Below are 24,086 nucleotides of genomic sequence, written 5' to 3' on the forward strand. Positions count from 1 at the left end.
GTTTTCAAAACACTGATTAAAATTTATAATGATGAAAAATTAAATAAAACATATTACATATTTAAATAATAAAAATTACAAGATAAAATAAAATATATAACTATATAATTACAATACATAAATAGTAATAAATATTTCACTATAGTTATGTTACTGTAATTTTGTAGATCAAAATATAAAATTATTAGTAATAAACCAAATACATCTATCTTCTATTAATATATACATTTACTTAATTAAAAACACAAAATCATATCAATAATTCAGATAAATGATAAATTTTTATGACATAAATAAAATAGAAAATTGAAGTTTTTTTGTATTGTTAAAACTGTAAATAAAATTGAATGAAAATATGTTTTATAGAAGAATGTGTTAGAAATATGAGAGAAGTGTTATTGTGAAAGTTGTTGTCTTTCTCATTAGCTCTCACTATCAATATATAGTGGAGGTTCACAAAGGTTTACAACAATGAGAGAATCTACACATTTAATACATATTGACCACAAAGATATAGACTTGGTCAAAGCTCATAAATGTTCCGGTTGAATGAGTCTTCATCTTGACTAGTATTGGTCGGATGTAGACGGACCGGAGACGGGTGTAGACGGACCGGATAGTCGGGTCAGATGTAAACCTCCTTGATGGTTAATGGCAATCCACATATCCATATCATGGATTTATAACAGAATGTTAAATATATTAATAATTTGTAACAAAATCATTTATTAGTCAAAAAAAATAAAAATGGGTGAACATCTCCAAAATTATAGTGGACAAAACTGCATGTAGTAGATCTGTCTTTTTCAGAAAAGACAAAAGAAATTTGAACCGCATGCAGTTTTCCTGCACTTAAATACGAATGGTATCTTAAATGCAGTTTTCCTGCAACAGCATTGATCTGGGTCACTCCTGCCACCTCCGATTCATAACCTCAGTGTTAAAAAAAAAGGTCTTAACAATAATTCAAAATACAAAGATATAAATTTGTTTCGCTTGGTCACCATACATATACACATCTCAAGTCAAGGGTGACTTTTATTTCTGTCACGCTCAAGAGACTGACACCTACGTGAGCTTGGATCATCAATCGTTACGTACGCCAATACGTCAACGTTTCCTTTTTTTTTTGGATCAACATACGTCAGCGTTTCCATTTCATAATTATTTAGATTTATGAGTGATTTTGTAAAAAAAAAAGGAAATTATGTAACGAAGAAACAAACAAAACAAGACAAAAAGTAGTAGAGTTGTTATTTTCATCAACTCTTCCACTAAGCTATAATAATCCTCCGAATCTTCCACGAACATCCAAAGATAGATTTGCTCCCAAGCAAGTTATCATTTGCTCTCCAAGCAAGTTGATAAGCCGATAATATATTTTTCCTTGCATAAGTGGCAACTAGATTTAAACTTCGACCTGCCCCCTTTATCTTTTTTATATATATAATTATTGTAATAATATGCAGATTTAATGGGCCAACAAAACAAACTATAAAATAAAGAACTAGATATCAAATGATTCGCCAAGATAAACACCATTTTTTGCGATAAAATACTGATATCAAATGATTCGCCAAGATAGACACCATTTTGCGATAAAATACTATTATAAGATGTCCGATTGTGCTGAACTGCTGATAAAAAAAAGGTCTGATTGTTTTCGCAAATAAAATATTTACTAGCTTATTTGCTTTGTGGTTAAACACCTCTTCAGTTGTATGATTCGCTTTAGATATCATATTTTTGGACAAAACTTAGGTTGAAACTTTAAATTCACCGCCCATCTTATAACCAATTAAAGTGCCAGCTAGATTATTAATAAAAATTTTAATTTTTTTTAAATCAAAAATAATTAAAAAAATTCATGCCAATAACAAAACCCTAAATCTTGAATTCTAAACCCTAAATTCAAAACTCAAACTCTAAACCCTAGATCCTAAACCCAAACTCTAAACCATAAATCATAAACCCAAACTCTAAACCCTAAATCATAAACCCAAATTCTAGATCATAAACTCAAACCCTATACCCTAAACCATAAACCCTAAACCCAAACCTTAAACTCAAACCCTATATATATCTTAAACCTGAATTGTAGACCTTAAACCCAAACCATAAACCTTAAACCCAAAATGTTTGAATTTGGGTTTAAGGTTTACAGTTTGGTTTAGGGTCTGTGATTTGGATTTAGGTTTAAAGTTTAAGATTTGGGTTTAGGGTCCAAGATTTGGGTTTACAATTTGGGTTTACGGTTTAGGATTTGGGTTTATCGTATAAGGTTTGGGTTTAGGGTTTACTATTTGGGTTTAAGGTTTACAGTTTGGTTTAGGGTCTGTGATTTGGATTTAGGTTTAAAGTTTAAGATTTGGGTTTAGGGTCCAAGATTTGGGTTTACAATTTGGGTTTACGGTTTAGGATTTGGGTTTATCGTATAAGGTTTGGGTTTAGGGTTTACTATTTGGGTTTAAGGTTAGGGTTTGGGTTTAGTATTTAGGGGTTATATTTAGATTTAGAGTTTAGGATTTAGAGTTTTATTAGGCATCATTTTTTTTTAAACTAGATGGCAATTTATTTGGTTATAAGAGAGGTGGTGAATTTAAAGGTTCACCAGATAGTTTTGTCCCATATTTTATACGACGAGCATATGACACTATAACTTAATTAAAAAATATGTAAAATACCAGCAGATGATCAAACTCTAATGAAATGAAACTGGAAAAGATTGAAGAAATAGCTTTATCATTGACGGATGATATTACAATGCCAATGTTAGGATTCTTACAAATCTCTCATTTTATCCAGAGTATATAAATGTACAAAATTCTACAAAAAAAAAAATAATTTTAATTTAACAAACGAACTGAAAATCAAAGCTCTTCCCGGAGAAAAGGATGGCCAAGAAGCTGCGAAGCCGTCCATCTCTTAGTAGAATCTTTACGTAAACAACAATCAACAAAGCTCCTAAACTCTTCAGAGCATCCTTCGGGCGCTCGCGGCGGTTCTCCAAAACACACGGCGCACATTAGCGTCGCCCAGTCTGGTCTCTGTCCCGGCGGTAATAACGGAAAGTGACCGACAAGAAGCTCCAACATCATCAATCCGAAACTCCAAATATCTCCGGCGTATACATCAGAGCTTCCTCCTCCCGAGTCAAACCTCTCCGGACTCATATAAGCACACGTTCCGACATAAGAGTTGCAAGAATCCAAAGACCGGACCAAGATCTTGCTAACTCCAAAGTCAGCGATCTTAACCTCGTCCTTCGAGTTAAGGAGTAGATTCGCCGGTTTAATGTCTCTGTGTACGATCTTTAGACCGTGCAAGTAACTCAGCCCTTTCAAGATCTGTCTAGCGAACCCCGCGAGGCGTTTCTCCGTCACGGCGCCGCGGAGAGACTCTAGAGTCCCGCCGTCCATGTACTCCATCAGAATCGATACTTCACCGACGACTGGTTTCTCGAAGATTCCGTGACACTTTACGACGTAAGGAGAATCTGTGCGCCGGAGTATCTCCATCTCTCGCATCAACTGTCTTGTTAGGATCGGGTCCATGTCGCCGTTGACTGTTTTCAGAGCGTAGAGAGTGTTCTTGTGGCTGACTTTGTAAACAGTCCCGCTGTTTCCGCATCCGAGGACGTTGAGTTTCTCGAGATCGGCGGCGGAGATGGAGTTAGAGAGGACGGTTGAGGTGGCGGCGGTGGTGATGGAGGGGAGGGAGAAGCGGCGGTCGGAGATGGGAGGGAGAGGGAGACGGAGGTTGAGCTGACGACGTTCTCTAACAAGAGCCATAGAAAGAGAGATAGATAGATAGAAAAGTGAATGTGATGGAAGAAGAAGATAGAGAGACGCTTCAGGTTTTATATGATTTTGAGAGTCGTGTGAATGGAGACTACTAGGAAGGTGAAGATGACCTAATTATCCCTCTTTTTTCCTTTTTGTTATTTAAAATTTTAAACTTAAAAAAAAATATTATGTATACAATTTTCTTTTGCCAACATGTATACAAGTTTAAAAAAAAAATCAAACTTGTATGTTGACAAAAAAATAGTTCACATAAATTTAAAAGTATTAAAAAAAGAATTATTAATTATTTAACTGAACATATTTCAACCTATACTAAATTAATTTATAAACTGTATATAGTTTTATACCATAGCCCTTATAATTTTACATTAATTTTGAAAATATCATTTAGTATAAAGCAAAAAAACAATCTACAACATTAGAAATGGAGAGAATATTTAATTTCAACTTACTTAAAATAGCAGTCTCTTCTTATTTTTTTCATTAAAATTGCAACTTGTGTGAGTGTTTTATTACGCACGTGGTTAAATGCATCAGACTGTAATTTATCCAAACTATATATCATGGAAAATGACTAATCCTATTGCTCTCGTAGTAATCTTTTTCTAAAGAAAAATCATTTTTAAATTAATAATACTATACTATATATAGTAGATAACGGTAACAAAACAATCAGCACTAATAATTTTTTTTTTTAATGCCCACTAATACTAATAAATCATTAACTTACTTCACTGTCACGAAAAAATGGGAAAATGATTTGTTTTTTTGGTGGTGGTGGTGTGAAGGTTCGATGAACCGAGGAGGCTAAAGGACGAGGAATGAGAGCGACCAAATAGCATTAACATTTTTCTCACGCCAACGTGGAAAAGCTTGTTACACCCATCTGCTTAATTTCTGAGGCCGTCATTCACGTATAAAAGTTCGGATAATGTCCTTAATTTGTGGACACATAAGACCATAGACTTTACATATGTAGTTAGGCTTTTGCATGTGTCATGTGTGTGTAATATTTTGCACACTGCACATTGCACATGCTTATATATTGCAATTGTTTGATGGTATGTAGGTGGTTATGTTTTGTTAGACTAACTAGTATATAAACAATTGTCGAATTAAAAACATGAAAATAATATTTCCTGCGATATTTCTAATTTATACTAATTAACTCATATAAATATGGTGAACATTTTTTATATAAAATTACTATAAATTGGAAATAGAATAGTAGGACAGAAAAAAAAAAACACCTATCAGAATCAATAAAAACATGCCATTAGAATTTATTAATTCCTGGCGTCTTTCAGCACATGCTTCTTGTTGTTTAACCGTAGAAACATGTGATATTTTTTTCGAGGTATTAATTAGACATCAATACCACCCATGTCGACACATATTATATACTCCGTACATAAGTGGACAACAATTCTCAGAGCTAAATCGTGTGCTAACGTGCGGCTTGTTTTGTGAATGTTGAAAAGAAACCAAATGTAAGATTTTATTTGATGATAAATGCATGAGGGTGATCAACCAACATAGTTGTCTGGTATATAATTTAGAATCTTCAAAATTCTGAAGAGTAAAAAGTAAAAACTCTAACAAATTCTGCTGCCATTATCCGTGTTCGATTCCACAATATATATAACAAATACAATAAAAATTCAACTTTGATCAAAGTTGTGACTTGTTAGCCGAAGACAACTAAACTTCGATTTGAAGTTCGTTTGTATCAAAGTTTATAACTAATATTACACATAAATAAATGAAACTGATTACATTATTTGTTTTGAAAGATAAAAATGCATTTTTTTAACCAAACCTGAGTCATATAAAATGGTTTTTACTTTAGACAATTCTTTTGTCAACATGTATACAAGTTTTTTTAAAATATATTTTTTAATGAAGATAAAAGAATTATTAATAATTTAACTGAACATATTTCAACCTATAGTAAAATAATTTATAACCTGTAATACTTTATACCATAACTCTTATGATTTTACATTAATTTAGAAAATATCATTTGTATAAAACAAAAGATAAAATATTAAAAATGGAAAGAATATTTCATTTCAACTTACTTAAATGGCAGTCTTTTAAAAAATGGCAGTCTGTTCTTATTTTCTCATCAAAAATGCAACTTGTTTGAGTGTTTGATTACGCACGTGCTTAAATGCATCAGACTGTAATTTGTCCAAACTACATAATATATCATGGAAAATGACTAATCCTATAGCCCTCGCAGTAGATAACGGTAACAAAACAAATAGCACTAATAAAATGATTTAAGATTTTTTTTCATACCCACTGATACTAATAAATTCATTAATTTACTTGACTGTCACGAAAAATGGGAAAATGATTTGTTTTTGGGGGCGATGGAGTGAAGGTTCGATGAACCGAGGAGGCTAAAGGACGAGGAATGAAGTATGAGAGCGACCAAAGAGCATCTAACATCTGTCTTACGCCAATGTGGAAATGCTTGTAACACCATCTGTTTAATTTCTTAAGCGGTCGCATCAAATATAAAATTTTGGATAATGTCCTTAATTTGTGGACACATAAGACCATAGGCTTTATTTATGTAGTTAGGCTTTTGCATGTCTCATGTGTGTGTAATTGTGCACATCGCACAGGCTTATATATTGTTTGATGATACGTAGGTGGTTATGTTTATAAACAATTGAAAAAAATCTGTTTAAGAAATTCTGTTAAACAATCGTCCAAAGGATCCTAATTAAAAACATGAAAATAATATTTCCCACCAGAGATTTATAATTTATAGTAATTCACTCATATAAACATGTTTAACATTTTCGTATAAATTTGTGAGAAATTAGGAATAAGAATAGAAGGACATAAAATAATTCACTGAGCAGAATCAACAAAAACATGCCATTAGAATTTAGAAAAAAATGACTTTTTAATTCTGAACTTTAAAAAATAAGTCAAAATAACTTTGAACTCTAAAACAAAAACTCTTAGTCAAATACGAATAAATCATAAACTTTCATTGACCAAGCATTTTTAACTTTGTAATTTATCATCCGTTAATTAAAAGTTAACATGCGTTAAATATCAAAACGTCGTCGTTTTGACAACACGAGAAAACTCTGATCTAAGCCTAAAAATTACCAATTCATCTCTTTTAAATCCATAATTTCTCATTTCATCTATTTCTCTAGTTCATCTCCTTCATCATCATCTTCGTGATAATCTCCGCAGGCCATAAACTTTTTGTAATTCTTGGATTTTTCTTTAGTAGCTTCTATTTCCTTATGTGCTCTCTTAGTGAATTTTGCTTTCAGCCGTGAAGTTATAATAGCTCTTTTGGCATTACGAACCGTCTATTTATATTTTCTAACAACTCAAGCAAAGGTTGCTAGAGAGAGATGATGAAGGAGATGAGTTAGAAAAAGAGATGAGATGAGAAATTAGGGTTTCGAGGGAGATGAATTGAGGATTTCGAGTTTATATTAGAGTTTTCTTGTGACACTAAACGTCTACTAGCTTTTAATTAACGGGTGATTAATTACGAAGTTAAAAGGGCTTGGTCAATGAAAGTTCACAATTTATTTCGTATTTGACTAAGATTTCATGTTTAAAAAATTAATTTTCCTTTTAGAATTTATTAATTCTTGGTGTCTTTCAGCATGTGTCATGTGTGTATTTATTATACACATGCTTGTTGTTGTTTAACCATAGAAACATGTGATACGTATATTTTCTTCTAGGTATTAATTAGACATCAATACCGCGCATGTCAACACATCATCATCGAACAATAAGTAAAAAGAGAATAAGAGCATCAGATAGGGTGTCCACGCCGTCCAAAAAAATCGTCCAATGAGGAGCTGTTGTTTTTGCCACGTTATCCTAGTGTTGGGCTGCTTTCTTTCTTTGATCCGTAAAATGTAAAATTTGGCCCAAAAGTCCAATCCAAAAAAGAAACCCTACAACGATAAAGTTGAGACGATGAATCTCTTATGCCTCTCCTATCTTCGTCGTTTCCACTTCTTCAACTGATGGTCGATCAATCGACACACTACTCCATTTCTGTGCAATAAATCCTCCGAAAATCTCATTTATGGCTTCCTTCCGCCTTTATACCTCTAAGTTTCTTTATAACACTCTTTTTTTCCCAGATTTATTACACACAAAATTGTGTATATTCTCTAAAGCTATGAATTCTAACAGCAAATCTCCTGTTTCCGACGATCTTATCTTGAAGAAACCAAACGGAAAGGGCGGTGTCTCCTCCGCCGAGCCGATCAATCGTACCGGCAAAACCGGTGTCTCTTCCGCCAAACGGCAAGGCCGTTTTGTTCTCCGACGTGCCGATCAAACATAGCGGCGGAACCGATCAATATACTGCCACGTCAATTTATTCCTTCCGATGCTCTCTTCATCTCCTTCCCGACATATTGAATCTCTTGGTTTCCTTCCCTGCAAATTCACAACCGCTTCTTATACATTTAATTGCATTAGTTAATTGATCAACGTTATGGCTTTTCGCTTTTTCTTACGATTCATTTGTTGTTGATTTCCCTATAAATCGAGTGATGGCCGAATCTGATTCTCAGTTTTTTCTCACCCATAGGTTTTTGGCTTATTGAGCTTGAGATTTGTTTTCTTTTCGCCAGCTTTTTCGTATGCTCATAGTCATCAATGTTTATTTAGATCTCACAATAGGTTATAGAATAACTTCAGGAACAGGAAATCTGATCTGACACTATATTTCATATTTTTAGGTTATAAGGAGGACTTGCAAGGATTAAGATGGAGGCCGCTTCAGAAGGTAGCAATTTCATGGAGAAGGTCATGCATCTTGATGTTCAGGTACGACCTTTGTTGGTCAGAATCTAAAAAACACTATATTGGTTTGTGGGTTTCAGTAAAGTTCAGAACTTTGCAGGAGATTGAGTTTGAGTTGGAGTCTAAGGGAAGAAATATTTTTCATGAGAAGGAGATAATTAAGAGGTATATACATAATGTTAATTGCTTGTGGCTTTTAGTTGGGAAATGCATAAGTGTTTCTTCCTGTTCTGCAGTAACTGAAATATAAGAAACTAAAGACTCAGCTTACTTCACGAGAAAAGCTATATGGCAAATCTGTACTCTTAACTTATCAACATCAACGTTTCAACTAGTTTTGTAAATTGTATCTGAGATCTTGCCAAGTCAGTCTTGATGTTAACAAGCAAAGTCCAAGTGCTATCACTATTTGTATCCATTCCAGTCCTAGGATGGTATATGACAGTATATATTCATATATTACAGTATTGCTTCACAATGCCAGTCTTGAGCTTAGGTTGTTGACTACTTTAATGTTGGTACTGGACATGTTTCTCTGTCTCCCAGAATTCAAGCATCGGCATGGAGAAGTCAAAGCTGATTTAGCAGCAGCATGCCTGATCTCATTCTTCTGGGATTTTAATTGTGTTCTGTTTGGTATGGTATAACCTATGATGAAGGGGGGGAAGACTTCATTTTGCAGAGATCCTTTGACTGGCTCAGAGAAAGGGACCAACTTAGACAAGAGATGAAGGTCAGAAAAGTCTTCTAAGGAATCACTTTCCTCCAATTTAAAATTTTGGAAGAAATCATGTACAGGCCTAGGAGGTAAATATGGATATCATTAACATTGGTGACAACAGTTCTTTTTTCCCAGAAAAAAATAGGCTTTCTGTTATGTATTCTCTATGATGTGATTCAGGGGAGAAAAAGCGAATCCATGCATAGTGTGACAAAGTTATATATCCAGGCACTCAGTCAAGCCCATTCCCGGAGAGCAACTTGCAATAATTTGTAGTTTAATTGGTTAAAATGTATGGTTTCATGACGATCTTGCTCATGTTTCAGGCTCTTTCTTTGCTAATGATGCAGAGTGTGGAGTTTCTGTTCATGATGACAAGTAAGTGATGAATTCTTTATTGGTTAGCCTGAGATATTCTCTTTTTGGATTGTAAACGCTCTTATTCTTTTTGGCTTGCAGGAGACTTTGAGTTATTAAGCATGTCTGGTGCTCTTGAGTAAGTGAACTATCATAGAAAGACATCCTTTCCAGAAGATAATTATTTAGGTGACTAGAACCAAAATCCTATAGTAACATCTTCTTCTTACATGCTTGAATCTCAGAGTTCTTTCGTTTTGTTTAAACAGGGAAGTTGATCGATCCCTCATGACTTCTTTTCCGAAATATTTGCAAAGGCACTCTCTGAGGCCATGTTACCATGCGTCAATGCATGTCAGCATGATGGTGTCAGTGTTAGTTTGAATTTAGAGAACCATGAGCTTTTATTTGCAGGTATGATGAACTTTAGAATCTTATACCTGTTATAACTTTTATTTGTTTGCATTTGAAATCTGGATATGTGCCAGTGTCTCATAAAGTTTTCAGACATGTCAAGAGTCAAATATAAAATATAATAATCTGGTGCAACTTCCAGCCTTGGTCTGATTATTTTGTTATTGATTATTTCTAGATCATCATGAATGACAATCTCAGTGAGCTAAAGGAACCGGTTATGGCACGTTCGGTCCAGTGCATCATGGGAAATGGAAAGAATCATATTGCGTTCAAGAGGATCCACAGACCAAACTAATTAGAAAGTAAGCTCATTTTTATTTTAGTAGTTAAACAGATGCCAAGAACTTGAAAAAGATATACATAAACATGTATTTATTCCCATTCATTGTTTTGTGTCTATCTCAGAGATATCTTCCAATCGATGCTACGTTACAGTAGCAGAGAGAATGTTAAAGATGATAGATATATCATTCATCTTTTATTTTCTATTGTGCTAACTAAGCACACGTGGGATGACTAATCTGCATGGAATCGTCCAGGAATTTTTTTTTTTTTTTGTTTTTAAAATAAAATTTCCGAAGCAGAGATATTGGATATTTTCATTGTATTCAGATTTGTAAACATGTGTTACATATACATTTCTTTGTTTCTAATATATATAAAAAAGGTGTTCACAGAAATAAACGAACCTGTAAGAGAAGTTATAAGCTGATGAACTATAACCTTTGTGTGGTCAATTAAGAAAAGAAAAGGGCAAGGAAAGGGGGAGGCATTCAGACAATTGAAGTTATGACCTTTAACACCTAAAATGAGTTCTACATCTCACAAGTAAAGAATTAATGCAAGGGCAAATAAGAAGGAAAAATAACAAAGCAAATATTAAACAGAAATTACACCTGATAACTAAGAAAAAACAAAATTCACAAACTAATCAAAATTCCATTATGGCATTCTCTATCTTCTTTTTTCATCCCTCTTTCTACCGTCTCTCTAAATTTTTTTTTTTAAAATAACCCCAAAATTAAACTACATTTCCTGTATTTAGAGTTGTAGCCATATTAGATATTTTTGGATTAAAAATTGAAATCAATCTTATAATAACACATGATCTGTTGAATAAGACAAAGATTAGATGTGATATTTCCACTACAAATATATTTATTTTAAAATTTAAAAAAAAAAACTTGAAAAATTAGATGTCTACATTTAGGCTCAACATATATTTTTTTATATAATTTTCAGTTCTAAATATATATAAGATATGTATGGGTATTTATGAAATTATACTTGGTTTCAGTTCCATTATCTCAACTTTTTATTTGGTTTGGATAATAATGTTGAAAACCAATTAATATTTGGAAAAAACGGTTCCAATCAATTTCAGGTTTTCCAATTTTTTTGGTAAATTATGATAAATATACAAGATAATTTGAGTTTTCGGATAAAATACCAGGTAATATTAGGTTTTCATATAGAAATTTAGGTAAAATATATTCCCCATATTTAGTGTGGTAGTCATATTAATGTATGGATTAAAAAAATGAAAATCTGTTATATAACAACACAAAATGTGTTAAATGGAAAATATTAAAATTTTATATTTCAATTTAAATCAAACAAAAATACAAAAGATAGAAATGATAAGACAAAACAAGTTATAACTTAAAATAGAAATGCGAAACATTTACAAAATTTAATACAAATTCCAAATAATACAATTAGCATATTGGGACGAAAAAATCAAATTTAAAAAAAAATTAAAAGTATATAATCTGTGCGTAGCGCGGACACGGACCTAGTACATATAATGCTACAGTTTACTCTCTTCTTGAGGCATCCACATCAGCAGTTCATAGAGAATGTGGGGCCCACTTAATGTCTGGTTTACTTTGTGAGACTGGGTTATGGGTTTGGTCTGATTTCTGTATTCACATTTGGTCTGATAAATTAATAAAACTTTGTATTTTAAGCGTTGCCGGCTTAGGGCTTCCATGTTATCATCTCTTCCAAAACTCAACTTGGCCGTCTCGGCTTTTCTCATCTCTTCGCCTCCCATGTCGTTATTTCTTCACCTTCCATGTGGTTCAATGTATTTGTTTTAATTCTGTCATAATGGTTATTCACATTGAATCCAGTTTCTATATCGACGCCTCCGTTTCCTTCATCTCAAATCTACAAATATGAACAGGTTGAGAGTACGATGGATGTTCAGAAGGGGATTTAGGTTCCTACTTTGAAAGAATAGGTATCTATTTTGATATTTTTTGTTTTTCATTTTCGATTCTTAGGGATTATGTAATGGCCAGCGACGGGAAAACGGAGAAAGATGTTTCTGCCGATTCAACGACTTCCATTCTCAGTGAAGAGGTTTGTTCCGGGTTTTATGTGTTCTGATATTCCATCGATTTCTCCGATTTTTTTTTTTGCTATGTAAATGGGTATTACTTTACACTACCTGATTTGAGCCATGTTTCTGACTCTTGAAGGAAAACTGCAAGGAGACTCTTCTGGAGAAAGGGATACTTAATTGATTTAGTGTGCTTTGCTAGAATGGGATAGAAGGTGAGACCCAAACAGCCGAGACCGAGAAGAAAGGAGGTCGTGGACGCAAAATAAAGGCTGCTACTCAGGCCACCAGTGGAAGTTCAATATATAAACTTCATCTACTCTCATGATTGATATATTTTGTGGTTCAACTTACTTGGATATTGGATGCTTTATTCTTCATTCAGATGAAGGCTAAGAAAGATGTTATTGCTATGATTTCACGATCTAAAGAAGGTCATCAATCTGCCAACTCAGATCTGAGAGAGGAAGAAAGAGTCATGAAAGAGCAGAGTGAAATTCATGGGAATCCCTCTACTCCTCCTTGATTGGAGATCTCAACAATTTCCTCTCCAACTCTCACGAGCAGGTACCTAATAGACTTCCAACAAAGTTTCAATCTGTTTCACCTTTAAATTATAATATTAAATGATGCATCTTTTCTCTTGGTGAACACACATGAAGCTTTTTTTTTATTTGCAAGGCTAGGATTGTCGAGGTCTTGAGTCAAAATGGTTGGTACTTATTCTCTTGCACTCGCTGCAGCAAAAATTTAGATAGATCTCCCGCATCTCTCCGCTGCAACCAATGTGTTAATCACAATGTCACCGGTGTTGTAAAGTAAGAAAGGTTAAATTATTTTTCTACTTCTATTTTTTTATGAAAATTTGATGCGTGTAAAACATGCAGCAGGTAAGACGAGAATGAAAGCCATAGGTAGAGTTGATGTACCTCAAGAAGCTTTCATGGCCATCCTCAAACTCGACAGGGAGGTTTTGTAACACATTAAGTTGCTCGATAAAAAGATCTATTAAATTATATTTCATTTGATCCCTTTGTAATAGACTATTTTCACACCTAGTGCAATCTTGCTTACTTTCAACTAGCCATGTTTTCTGTATGTATTCCTGAAAATGGTCCGACGACATAAGTGGGCAAAGGCATGACAAGAACATTTCTTCAGATGTGTTAAACGTTTATTCAAATCATAATTATCAGAAACCAGACAGCTATCTATTACAACAACTCAATAACAACCATGTCCTCTATTTCAAAACAACCAATTTTATAATTTTTAAGATAAAACATACTATTAAGAAGAGATCATGTAAAGTAGAGATTGAATGATAAACTTTAACTTGTATTTACTGAAACGTTTTACATCGACTTATATACAAGAGAATGACCGACCACAATTTGTGTTTATCTCTAACAACATATGTATATCGTTAACTTAATAGAGTTTATCTATAGGTAATCCTAATCACAATAGGATTCCCTAATACTCCCCCTCAAGTTGGAGCGTGAAGATCTTGAACACCCAACTTGGAAGATAGAAACTCAAACTGAGAACGCCCCAAAGCTTTGGTTAAAATGTCAGCAATCTGATCTTTGCTGCGGACATATGTAGTAGAGATAAGACGATCTTTAATGGCATCACGAACCCTGTGACAGTCTCTTTCAATATGTTTAGTACGCTCATGGAAGACAGGGTTAGCGGCTATATGGATTGCTGCTTTGCTATCACAGTAGAAAGGAACAGGTTTGTCAACTGGAACACCAAGTTCTTTCATCAAAGGAACAATCCATTTCATCTCTTTTGTGGCTGCGGCCATTGCGCGATATTCTGCTTCAGCGGAAGAGTCTGAAACCGTTTTCTGCTTCTTAGTTTTCCGCGTAAAGGGACATGTACTCCAGTCTGCATCTACATATACCGAGAGCTCAAGGTTACTATCTGATCGTAGGAGTATCCCTTGTCCAGGACAGCCTTTGAGAAACCGAACCACACGGAGTGCAGCTTCCCAATGAGCTACATGCGGTGCTTTCATAAACTGAGACAATAAGTGAATCGCATAACAGAGTTCAGGTCGTGTAATTGATAAGTACACAAGACGTCCTACAAGACGTCGATACTTTTTTGGATCTGAAAACAATGGCCCTTTGTCTGCTGTCAAGTGATGATTCTGCTCAACTGGGATAGACACAAGTTTAGCACCAAGCAAGCCACAATCTGAAACAATGTCCAACGCATATTTACGTTGAGATAGAAAAATTCCTTCATCCGATCTAGCCACCTCTATTCCCAAGAAGTATTTCAACTTTCCTAGATTCTTCATTCTAAAGCAATCACCTAAATAAGTCTTGAATTTAGCAAGTAACTCAAGATTATTGCTTGCAAGCACCAAATCGTCAACATACACTAGAACTCGAACGTCTTTTTCTCCTTTAGTATATGTGAATAAAGAGTAATCCGAATATGATTGCAGAAAACCAAACTCAATGAGCGCCTTAGATAATTTTGCAAACCAGCAACGAGGTGCGTGCTTTAAACCATATATAGCTTTACGAAATCTACAAACTTTGCGTGGATCCTTATGAGTAAAGCCGGGTGGTAAGCGCATATAAACTTCTTCTTATAGATCACCATATAAGAAAGCATTATGAACATCCATTTGATGAGCTTCCCAACCCTTTGCTTCGAACTGTCGCCATTTTAACTACCGGAGCAAACATTTCTCTATAATCATCACCTACGACTTGTTTGTTTCCACAACCAACTAAACGAGACTTATGACGTTCGATAGTACCGTCTGCATTGTATTTAATCCTATGGACCCATTTAGATGCAATGGCACGTTTGCCAGGAGGCAGAGTTGCCAAATCCCATGTGCCAAGCTCTTCGTGTGCGACTACTTCACGTTTCATAGAATCCCTCCATACCTTTTCTTTAATGGGTTCTGAATATGTTCGAGGTTCCACTCCAGCAGTAACGGCTGCTAAGAAGGCTTGGTGGGAGATAGAGAACTTTAGATCTGACACATAATCATTCAGAGGATAAGGGGTTGTACCTGGACCGTTACTCGACGACGATAATTCAGAAGAGGTGGATGATAGAGAGAGAGAGGGGTCTTCCAAGCGAATAGTATTATATGTGATGTAGTCTTTGAGCTTAACTGATGGAACTCGTGCTCGTTGACCACGATCAGTATCATTTGGTGCCTCAGGAGCCGCTAAGACTGAATCTGTAATATTCTGAACTGTACTTTCTGGGTTTGGTTGATTAGAGGACGTTGGTGACTTGTCCTGCAAGGTAATGAGCTCCTCTGTTTGCGAAGTCATTTTCTGTTCAGGAGATGGTAAAGATGTATCACTGACAGCTACTGAACTCCCCCTGTCTACAATAGGAGACAGAGTTGTGATTTCCCAGTCATCATCAGTTTGAACTTGTGTAGTCAACTGGCTGTTTGTCGAAACTGGTGACTGAGAAGAGAAAGGGAATTCTGTTTCCTTGAATAGAATGTCTCGTGATATGAGGAACTCCTCTGTTTCTAGATCAAACACTTTCCATCCTTTTTGAGTGAATGGATAGCCAACGAACACACACCTTCTGCTCCTTGAACTAAACTTATCCTTGTCTCTTGACTTAGCATGAACAAAACACAAACTTCCAAAGACTCTGAGATGTTCGTATGATGGTTTTTCCCCGTATAATAACTCATAAGGAGAGACGTTTTTAAGCACCATCGATGGAGTTCTATTGATGAGATGAGAAGCTGTTAAAATTGCCACTCCCCAAAAACGAATAGGCTGTTTCCTCCAAAGAGTAACGATCTTGCCACATTGAGGATATGCATGTGCTTCCTCTCAACACGACCGTTTTGCTGTGGAGTTGCAACACATGAAGTTTGATGAGTTATTCCTTTTTCACGAAAGTAACGAGCAAGACACATAAACTCTGTGCCATTGTCACTGCGAACTGTCTTAACTTCTTTATCAAACTGTTTCATCGCCATTGCACAGAAGTTTTGAAGCACATTCTGAACCTCTGATTTTTCAAGAAGCAAGTATGTCCAAACTGTTCGCGAGAAGTCATCTATGATTGTTAAGAAGTACCGAGCTCCACAGGAAGATTGAACTCTATAAGGACCCCATACATCACAATGAATCATCTCAAAACACTCTTTAGTTTTATTCAAACTTTGATAAAACACCTCTCTTGTCTGTTTGGCTCAAAAACATGTGTCACAAGGACTATGAGCCAATGATTTATTAGTAGAAAACGACAATGGTAACAAATTCGAAACTGAAAAAGCTGGATGCCCTAGCCTCTGGTGCCATCGATGCTGATCAACTTCTTTAACAGACTTCTTAGCAACATGAACTCTATCTGCCATGACATCCTTAAAATAATAAACCCCATCTCTCTCTTCACCTGCTCCAATCAGCGTCCTCGAGAAACGATCCTGTAAAATACAAATCGTATCTGTCAGTAATGCAAGACAATTTGTTTGACGTAAGAGTTTGGACACTCATATAAGAGAGCAGTTAAGATTTGGTACAAACAACACATTAGATAATGTGATGTTTTTAGACAGATACAACACGCCAATATGAGTCGCGAACGTTTTGTTTCCATCTGCAAAGCCAACTGGACATGGAGATATGCTGGAAATATTTTTAAGAAACGATAGCTCTCCAGTCATATGGTGAGATGCTCCAGTGTCTAGAATCAAATCTCCATATAGCTTACCAGACAACTTATCGGAAGATGACTTAGTCCTCTCATTAATCAGCTGTGTAAGAGCTTTTAGTTGCTCTTCTGTGAATGCTGGAAAACTTGATTCATTTGAGGAAGTTGCATGAGCATTGTGTGCCTTTGGTCCATTGCTTTTCCCTCGATCAGAACCCGAAGAACCACGTCCTCTGTTACTCTGAGAACCTCGACTTTCTTGTTTAGTTGAACGCTCCTCCCACCAGTCCGGGAAACCAACCAGTTGCCAACAATTGGATTTATCATGTCCTTTGCGACCACAATGAGAACACTGCGAGGATCGACGCATAGATGAATCAACTTGATCCTTCTTTGCGACAAAACCGACCGCACTCTGTTGAGCTTCTCTTTCTTTAAATGAAGCAAGACGCTGTTCTTCTCTAATGACTTTGGAATAAGCTTCTCCAAGATCAACTAAAGAATCACTAGATATAATTCCTTGACAAACTCCTCCAAACCGAGATTCGTCAAGCCCCATGACAAACTGATGGACTTTTTCTTCATCTCTCTCCTTCTCATACTCCGCAGAAGCACTACAACTGCAAGCCGGAAGGGGCTTATACATGTCTAGTTCTTCCCACATCTTTGCTAGACGTCCATATTATTCCATCACCGATTGACCACCTTGTTTGCAAGACGCCAGCTGTTCTTTTAGATGATGAACTCGTACTTTGTTTCCCACTGAGAAACGCTTCTTCAAATTCTCCCATAGTTTGTGAGAATCAGATATAAAAGTGACTGTTGATCGAACCTTCGCTTCAATGGAAGATCGTATCCATCCAACAATCATGGAATTAACTGAAGCCCAAAGATCAAATTTCGGATCATCAATGGAAGGTTTAGGTATGGTTCCATCGATAAACCCCAATTTTCTCTTAGCTCTCAAGGCATTAGTTAACTCTGTAGACCACTCATTGTAATTGTCTCCGTTAAACAACACCGAAGTTATCAATGCACCAGGATTGTCCGATGCAAACAATGAGTACGGAGTTGAGCTCACCGAGCCCACATTACTTTGCTCAACTTGAGCACTGCTTTTACTTGCAGAAGAATCTTCTTCACCAGCCATCGAACTTGATTTGCTAATGAAAAAAAAAACTAGGTTTCAGGATAGTTGTTGCTCTGATACCATGTAAAGTAGAGATTGAATGATAAACTTTAACTTGTATTTACTGAAACGTTTTACATCGACTTATATACAAGAGAATGACCGACCACAATTTGTGTTTATCTCTAACAACATATGTATATCGTTAACTTAATAGAGTTTATCTATAGGTAATCCTAATCACAATAGGATTCCCTAATAGATCACACATCAAAAAAAAAAAAAAAAGTGTTGAAACAGAACATACTATTAAGAAAAAGATCTACATCTAGAACAACAATTCCTTTTTTTTTAATTTTTTCTTGTCAAAACCAAGAGCGACTCTAAGACAAGGAACTTTTTCGAGACCCATATTGTCAAGAACGTTTACAGAGATAGTTGGATGGATGTGGAGTCCCATACTGCAATTAAACTCATTGGCCAACTCCACCAGTAAACATGCAGTATTAAGATATACATCACTTTCGCATTCGCTATCTTCATTTGCAGCTCCAGTTAAATAGAATATCAAACATTATACAAGTGCATTAGTATGAATTTAGACATCTCTTCTCTTCTTATACATCTCTTCTAATAATCACTACGACTATACTAAACAAAACACTTGGCTCTATCTCCCATAACATTTTGAACTACAACAACAACACATGTAATTTTAACATCCCCGCGCTATTATATAATGCGTACCCTTCTGAGTGGACAACAATACTCAGAACTCAAAACCATAAATCGTGTGCTAACGTGCGGCTTGTTTTGTGAAGTATTGAGAAGAAACCAAATGTTAGATTTTATTTGATGATACATGCATGAGGGTGATCAACCAACATAAAGTTGTCTAATCTATAATTAAGAATCTTTAAAATTCTGAAAAGTAAAAACTCTAAAACAATGCCTTCTGATGTCAATATCAGTGTTCGGTTCCACAATATATATAACAAATACACTAAAAAATCAACAAATGCATATAGTTACAAAAAAAATATTCTACAAATGTGTTTATTGTTTAAAAGTGATCAAAGTTGTGAGCCGAAGAGTGAAGACAACTAAACTTCGATTTTGAAGTTTATTTGTTAACCTATTACATCTAAATAAAGGAACCTGATTACATTTGTTTTGAAAGATAAACATGCACTTTTTTGTCCAGACTTGAGTTTACTTTAGACTGTCTCCCTCAGTGAAATCTTGGTAGGAGTTAAGCAATGAGTACATTGTATGACCTCAAAAGTGAAAATAAGATTGAAAATTACACAGAATCATAGTATGGAGACAAGATCAAAGTAGCTACCAGGTTCGAAAGGTACGAGGTTTAGTCTGAGCTCTGTTGATCTGATCTGGGTTTAGCTCTTTGAATATCTGACATTGGTTTAGCTTCCTCCACGAATATAACCCTTCCATCCAAAAACTGTACACAAACCAAATCAATAGTTAATACAAGTTGGCAAACTTTTTATTTGAAACGAACCCCTTTCTTGGTCTCAACCGACAAGCGTGAGAGTAATGTGTTACCTTTCCGTGCATCCCTTCAATAGCTTTCATTGACTCCTCCTCTGTTTCATACCGCAGGAAAGCAAACCCTCTTGGTCTGTTTGCTACTTTATCCATCACCAAGTTAACTAAACGGAGACAATCAAGAAAATGAATTACATTTTGAGTTTTCTTACCTGATCATCGTACATGGTAACTAAACAGACACCTAATTAAAAAGATCTGACAAAGAAGTTGAACAAGGGAGGGGGTTATGGGTTACCAAGTGTGAGCTTGCCAAACTGTTCAAAAGCTTTTCTTAAGTTATCTTCAGTTGTGCGGAAAGAAAGCCCTGTGCATAATAAAACCATCAAACGCCTCGTTATATGAAGTTCAAGTCTTATACGGTAAAGGTAGAGAGACAAACTAGGCATCAAAAGGTGGTAGAAAGCTAGCAAGTAACAAGAAAAAACAGAAGAGAGCATTAAGACTCTTTTGGCCATTTCTGAACACCACTAATTAACTTGCAACAATCCCCTTAACATAAAGCTTAACAGCATCAGAAAGATATATCTATCTCCCCAGTTCATGAGAACATATACCAATTAAAGAAAACATTCTTCTTAATTTTCAAACTAAGGATGTCTAGGCCAAAGGCCAACTAATCTTATAGGAGACCGGTACCCGGCACCAAGTTTACTAAATGAAACCTAAGACATGGTCTCATGCTCGTTTGGCCAAATAATAGCAACTTAGCCCCAAGTTTGTTAGTCTTGTCAAACAATAGCAACTTAATTCCTAGCCGGAATCAAAACCCATGAGAGATATTTTACTCAATGCCCCAAATTCTCCACTTATCACCAGGCTGCCACCTGCATGGTTAAAAACAATAATTTGATTTGGGTGCTACTCGGGCTTGTAATCGTATTCCCGTTTTCATGTTGATTTAATATATTTGAATTTTAAAAAAAAAAAAAACAGATAGATTCCCTCGCCCAGAGAATCTCTCGAAAAAACACTAGTCATGTTCAACTAAACAGCAAAGAATAATAACGTACAATGTGTCCATAACCACATTTTAGTTCACTACAGAAGTATCATTCATGAATTTGAGATTAAGCAAAAGATGAAAGAATCGAAAAGAGAACTGGAAGGAGGAGAAAGGAAGGGAACTTACCAATCACGTAGAGTTTCGTATTAGGACCAGAGATAGACGAAGACGGTGATGTAGAATCCGACGAAGACAGACAACCTGAGATGATTACTAATCCGCCGAGCTGAATTTACCACATTGATTCGTCCGCGCCAGGTGGCCCATAAGTTAGGAGAGAAGAGACCATGTCCAGAAGACGACGGAACAATGACTTATATCCCTAAGCTATTAACTGCCATTGTTCGCTCCCTCTTCTTCTTCCCCGTATCCTCCTCCTATACCTTCATCTTTTGAGGGTCTAATTGGTACTTTCGTTTTTTTTTTTTTCTCCAACACACACAGTTTTGACTCAAAGATTCTGTTTGTTTGCATTTAGCTGCTGTGATATGCGACCGCAATTTTAATCAAATTTCCATTAATCGCAACTATCAGAGCAACAAGCTGTGCTCTCTGGCAGTCACAAAAGGCAGCGACTAGTAAAATAACAGGCCTTGCAGTCGATTTATTCAAGATCAAGAAGATTGCTGATTCATTTTATATACAGATTAGTTACATGAAAGCCAAAGATTTCAAACAACTAGTGGATTTCAAATGAGTCTATCTAAACTAAATACCCTGCCTACCTAATCACAAGACTTTAACTTTGACCTGCTCTTTACCCACTCCTATTAAATCTTTAATTACAATCAAAAGTTGCCATCATCCTTGGCATTTCCGGTTAATGAACACTTCCAATGCTTCTCTCATCCACCCATTCCGACACAACTCCATCGCTTCAGACAAACAAACCCACTTCCGTTGTCTAAACCCAGATTCGGGCCAAATCTCAAACTGCTCGCTAACGAGCATAGGAAACATGTATCCGTCGTGAACCATCATGTTGTCTCTTTTGCTTTTGTACTGCCACATCCCAAGTGATTCCTCGAGCTGTCCCGTAACACCAGCTTCCTCTATCGTCTCTCTCAAAGCAGCTTCCTCAATTGATTCGTCAATCTCCCAACCACCTTTAGGTAATAACATTCCTTTCCCTTTCCTCTGTGCGCTTATTAAAAGAACTTCAATCTCTCCACCACCACCGTGTTTCTTGTATCTGTACGGTATACATCTGCAAGAAACAAGAATCAGATTCCATTTTGAAAGAATAAATCAATTTGTTTTTTTAAATTAGTTTTTTTTTTTTGTTTAATTTTCAATTGGACGTAACGTACCCGACGACTTGACGATACCCTGTGGTGTTGTAGCGTTGCAGATCTCTTCCGGTTCGAGAGACCAAAGAGATTACTTTCTTCGACGGGATGTTGTTGTTGTATGTCGGAGGAAAGTGTGATGCGATGTTTGAGTAGTTTGAGATGCATAGAGAAACATATAACTCTGTCATTGTTTTTGTTTGTCTTCTTCCTTTTCTGCCGAAATTGATTTGATGATTGGGTTTGGGGAAGTGTATTTATAAGGAAAATATCCCACGCGCTTTGAAGTAATTTAAAGTTAGATTATACACTTTTTTGGTCAAATAACTTCCTCCTGTATTTGAAATTAGTTCGGTTAAGGGACGGAGATTCCGGTTTTGTTTTCGGTTATTGAATTGACTTTATCGGTTAATCAAGCTTCTGTCTTCTATTATTATTTTGAGATTAGTTCACGTGACAACTGTTCCCACATTGTAAACAAATTCAGATTAGAACGAGGTTCATAACAAATTCACTTCATCATCTTCTAATCTTAGATCATTTTCTACAAATTGAAAATCAAACTCTGTTGTCAACAGACTCATCATACATTACCCCCACCAACGCGGAAAAGAAAAGAGTGTTGTGGAGGGGGGACGCGCTTATGCGCGTGGAGAATCCAACAAGTGGTGAAGGTCACACAATATGAACACGCATGTAATTCGGACACGGTATATACAGAGTATTTAGCTGTGTTTAGCATTGGCTTTTTATTTTATTTTAAGATTATGAAAAAAGAGAATTATTACTCGTAGCACGCACATTTCTAATCATAAATCTAGCTTATAAGGCAACAATGACATTAATACAAATCACAATACTACGGAGGACATACTGATGTGTTTCAGCCACAAACGTGAAGCTATAAACTTCATTTCTGGTTTTAAGAAGAATCAAAATCATCTCAAAGCCAAATGAAGCTAAATCCCAAGAAACTGATAGCTAGGGCTGCATTTTTCGTCGTGCTGCCAGAAGAGCTCTCTGTTTCATTTAAAATATCACATAGATAATTATAAGATTGTAAATTCAATATAGCAAATCTAAAATCTAAGCTTGATCATATCAGAGAAAGTAATTAAGTGCATACCGGTGGTCGTAGCTCCCGGCGACGTATCAGGCGAAGAAACTTCAGTGGGAAAATAAACATATTAATTAGCATGGTGTCGTTTACATAACACATCGCGATTATATCAATGAGACGCGTATTTAATCTAAGCGATACAATAGTCACACTTAATATAGCTAGAGCTGGACGAAGAGAACTCACCAGTGCTATTGCTACAAAGTGATTCATCATAACTAGCTCCACATGAATTAATGAGATTTAGAGCGTCATCTTGACTGATGTTAATGAGTGCAAGCATGTCCGGATGGTTGAGGAATCCGCATAGACATGTCTCGTCTTTCTCGACGATCTCTTTTACCGGATTGCAACACCACGGCGGCGGAGGAGAGTCCGTGTTAATGTACGGATGACACGGTATTAGTTTTTCTACGCAGCGCATTGCTTCCTCAGTTTGTTCCATTTGTACTGTGGCTTGAACGGAGTAGAGAATTACGAGGACGGTGGCTACGCCGAGTGATCTTGTAATATCCATTATTTTATACAATATTTGTTATGCAACTTACCTAGTGTTCTTGTTTGGTTTTAAATAACAAGTATGCATGTATTTTTCTAATATATAGAAAGGATACGTGGGAATTATTTTTTTGTTGATTTCTTGGGTGGTCAACTATATATTTTGTTTCTGAATTAGTTGAACAATTACCTGATTTGTTCTAATAATATTGAATGCGTAAAGAGGATTAAAGACTTTAAAACTATTAAACTAACGTCTTAATCCAAATTCGTGCAATTTGACTGAATATTAATTACCCGGCCTAATGCATGTAACAATGATATCTTTTTCTTATAATCTATTT

The 24,086-nt window shown here is 35.6% G+C and overlaps 6 protein-coding genes and 1 long non-coding RNA gene across 12 annotated transcripts; 1 reads left to right on the forward strand and 6 right to left on the reverse strand.

Annotated features, from left to right (window-relative positions):
* Nucleotides 1–2,725: 2,725 nt before the first annotated feature.
* On the reverse strand, nucleotides 2,726–3,836 carry LOC106322919 (mitogen-activated protein kinase kinase 9). The gene has a single exon (XM_013761075.1). The coding sequence runs from the start codon at nucleotides 3,789–3,791 to the stop codon at nucleotides 2,871–2,873; it is 921 nt and encodes a 306-aa protein (XP_013616529.1). The 5' UTR covers nucleotides 3,792–3,836; the 3' UTR covers nucleotides 2,726–2,870.
* A 3,944-nt stretch (nucleotides 3,837–7,780) lies between these two features.
* On the forward strand, nucleotides 7,781–10,789 carry LOC106322933. 6 transcript variants are annotated; one of them, XR_001266582.1, is made up of 8 exons: nucleotides 7,781–8,645; nucleotides 8,722–8,786; nucleotides 8,858–9,055; nucleotides 9,168–9,720; nucleotides 9,802–9,888; nucleotides 9,969–10,113; nucleotides 10,292–10,418; nucleotides 10,522–10,789. It is a non-coding gene; the product is annotated as an uncharacterized LOC106322933 (long non-coding RNA). The 6 variants fall into 6 exon arrangements; XR_001266581.1 differs by lacking the exon at nucleotides 8,858–9,055 and having other exon boundaries at nucleotides 7,784–8,242; nucleotides 8,558–8,645; XR_001266578.1 differs by lacking the exon at nucleotides 8,858–9,055 and having other exon boundaries at nucleotides 7,785–8,645; nucleotides 9,168–9,428; nucleotides 9,523–9,720.
* A 3,163-nt stretch (nucleotides 10,790–13,952) lies between these two features.
* LOC106323716 (uncharacterized mitochondrial protein AtMg00810-like) lies at nucleotides 13,953–14,777 on the reverse strand. The gene has a single exon (XM_013761795.1). It carries the CDS (start codon nucleotides 14,775–14,777, stop codon nucleotides 13,953–13,955), a length of 825 nt encoding a protein of 274 aa, XP_013617249.1.
* Nucleotides 14,778–16,518: 1,741 nt separating this feature from the next.
* LOC106327892 lies at nucleotides 16,519–18,278 on the reverse strand. Its single transcript, XM_013766196.1, has 2 exons — nucleotides 17,192–18,278; nucleotides 16,519–16,904 (listed from the first exon to the last, which is right to left on the reverse strand). Exons 1-2 carry the CDS (start codon nucleotides 17,793–17,795, stop codon nucleotides 16,870–16,872), a joined length of 639 nt encoding a protein of 212 aa, XP_013621650.1. The 5' UTR covers nucleotides 17,796–18,278; the 3' UTR covers nucleotides 16,519–16,869.
* An 813-nt stretch (nucleotides 18,279–19,091) lies between these two features.
* Nucleotides 19,092–21,067, reverse strand: LOC106323717 (cold-inducible RNA-binding protein; the record flags this gene model as incomplete). Its single annotated transcript, XM_013761796.1, is given in 5 exon segments — nucleotides 19,092–19,644; nucleotides 19,646–19,722; nucleotides 19,827–19,933; nucleotides 20,068–20,136; nucleotides 20,962–21,067. Coding segments are annotated over 5 exon segments (402 nt in total), but the record flags the coding sequence as incomplete, so codon positions are not given.
* A 347-nt stretch (nucleotides 21,068–21,414) lies between these two features.
* LOC106327893 (nudix hydrolase 21, chloroplastic) lies at nucleotides 21,415–22,384 on the reverse strand. The gene is made up of 2 exons (XM_013766197.1): nucleotides 22,146–22,384; nucleotides 21,415–22,042 (listed from the first exon to the last, which is right to left on the reverse strand). Exons 1-2 carry the CDS (start codon nucleotides 22,313–22,315, stop codon nucleotides 21,637–21,639), a joined length of 576 nt encoding a protein of 191 aa, XP_013621651.1. The 5' UTR covers nucleotides 22,316–22,384; the 3' UTR covers nucleotides 21,415–21,636.
* Nucleotides 22,385–22,969: 585 nt separating this feature from the next.
* On the reverse strand, nucleotides 22,970–23,786 carry LOC106326548 (lipid transfer-like protein VAS). The gene is made up of 3 exons (XM_013764499.1): nucleotides 23,431–23,786; nucleotides 23,251–23,289; nucleotides 22,970–23,144 (listed from the first exon to the last, which is right to left on the reverse strand). Exons 1-3 carry the CDS (start codon nucleotides 23,759–23,761, stop codon nucleotides 23,068–23,070), a joined length of 447 nt encoding a protein of 148 aa, XP_013619953.1. The 5' UTR covers nucleotides 23,762–23,786; the 3' UTR covers nucleotides 22,970–23,067.
* Between the last annotated feature and the right edge of the window lie 300 nt (nucleotides 23,787–24,086).

The sequence above is a fragment of the Brassica oleracea genome, chromosome C2 (assembly GCF_000695525.1).
Source record: "Brassica oleracea var. oleracea cultivar TO1000 chromosome C2, BOL, whole genome shotgun sequence".
NCBI classification, from domain to species: Eukaryota; Viridiplantae; Streptophyta; class Magnoliopsida; order Brassicales; family Brassicaceae; genus Brassica; species Brassica oleracea.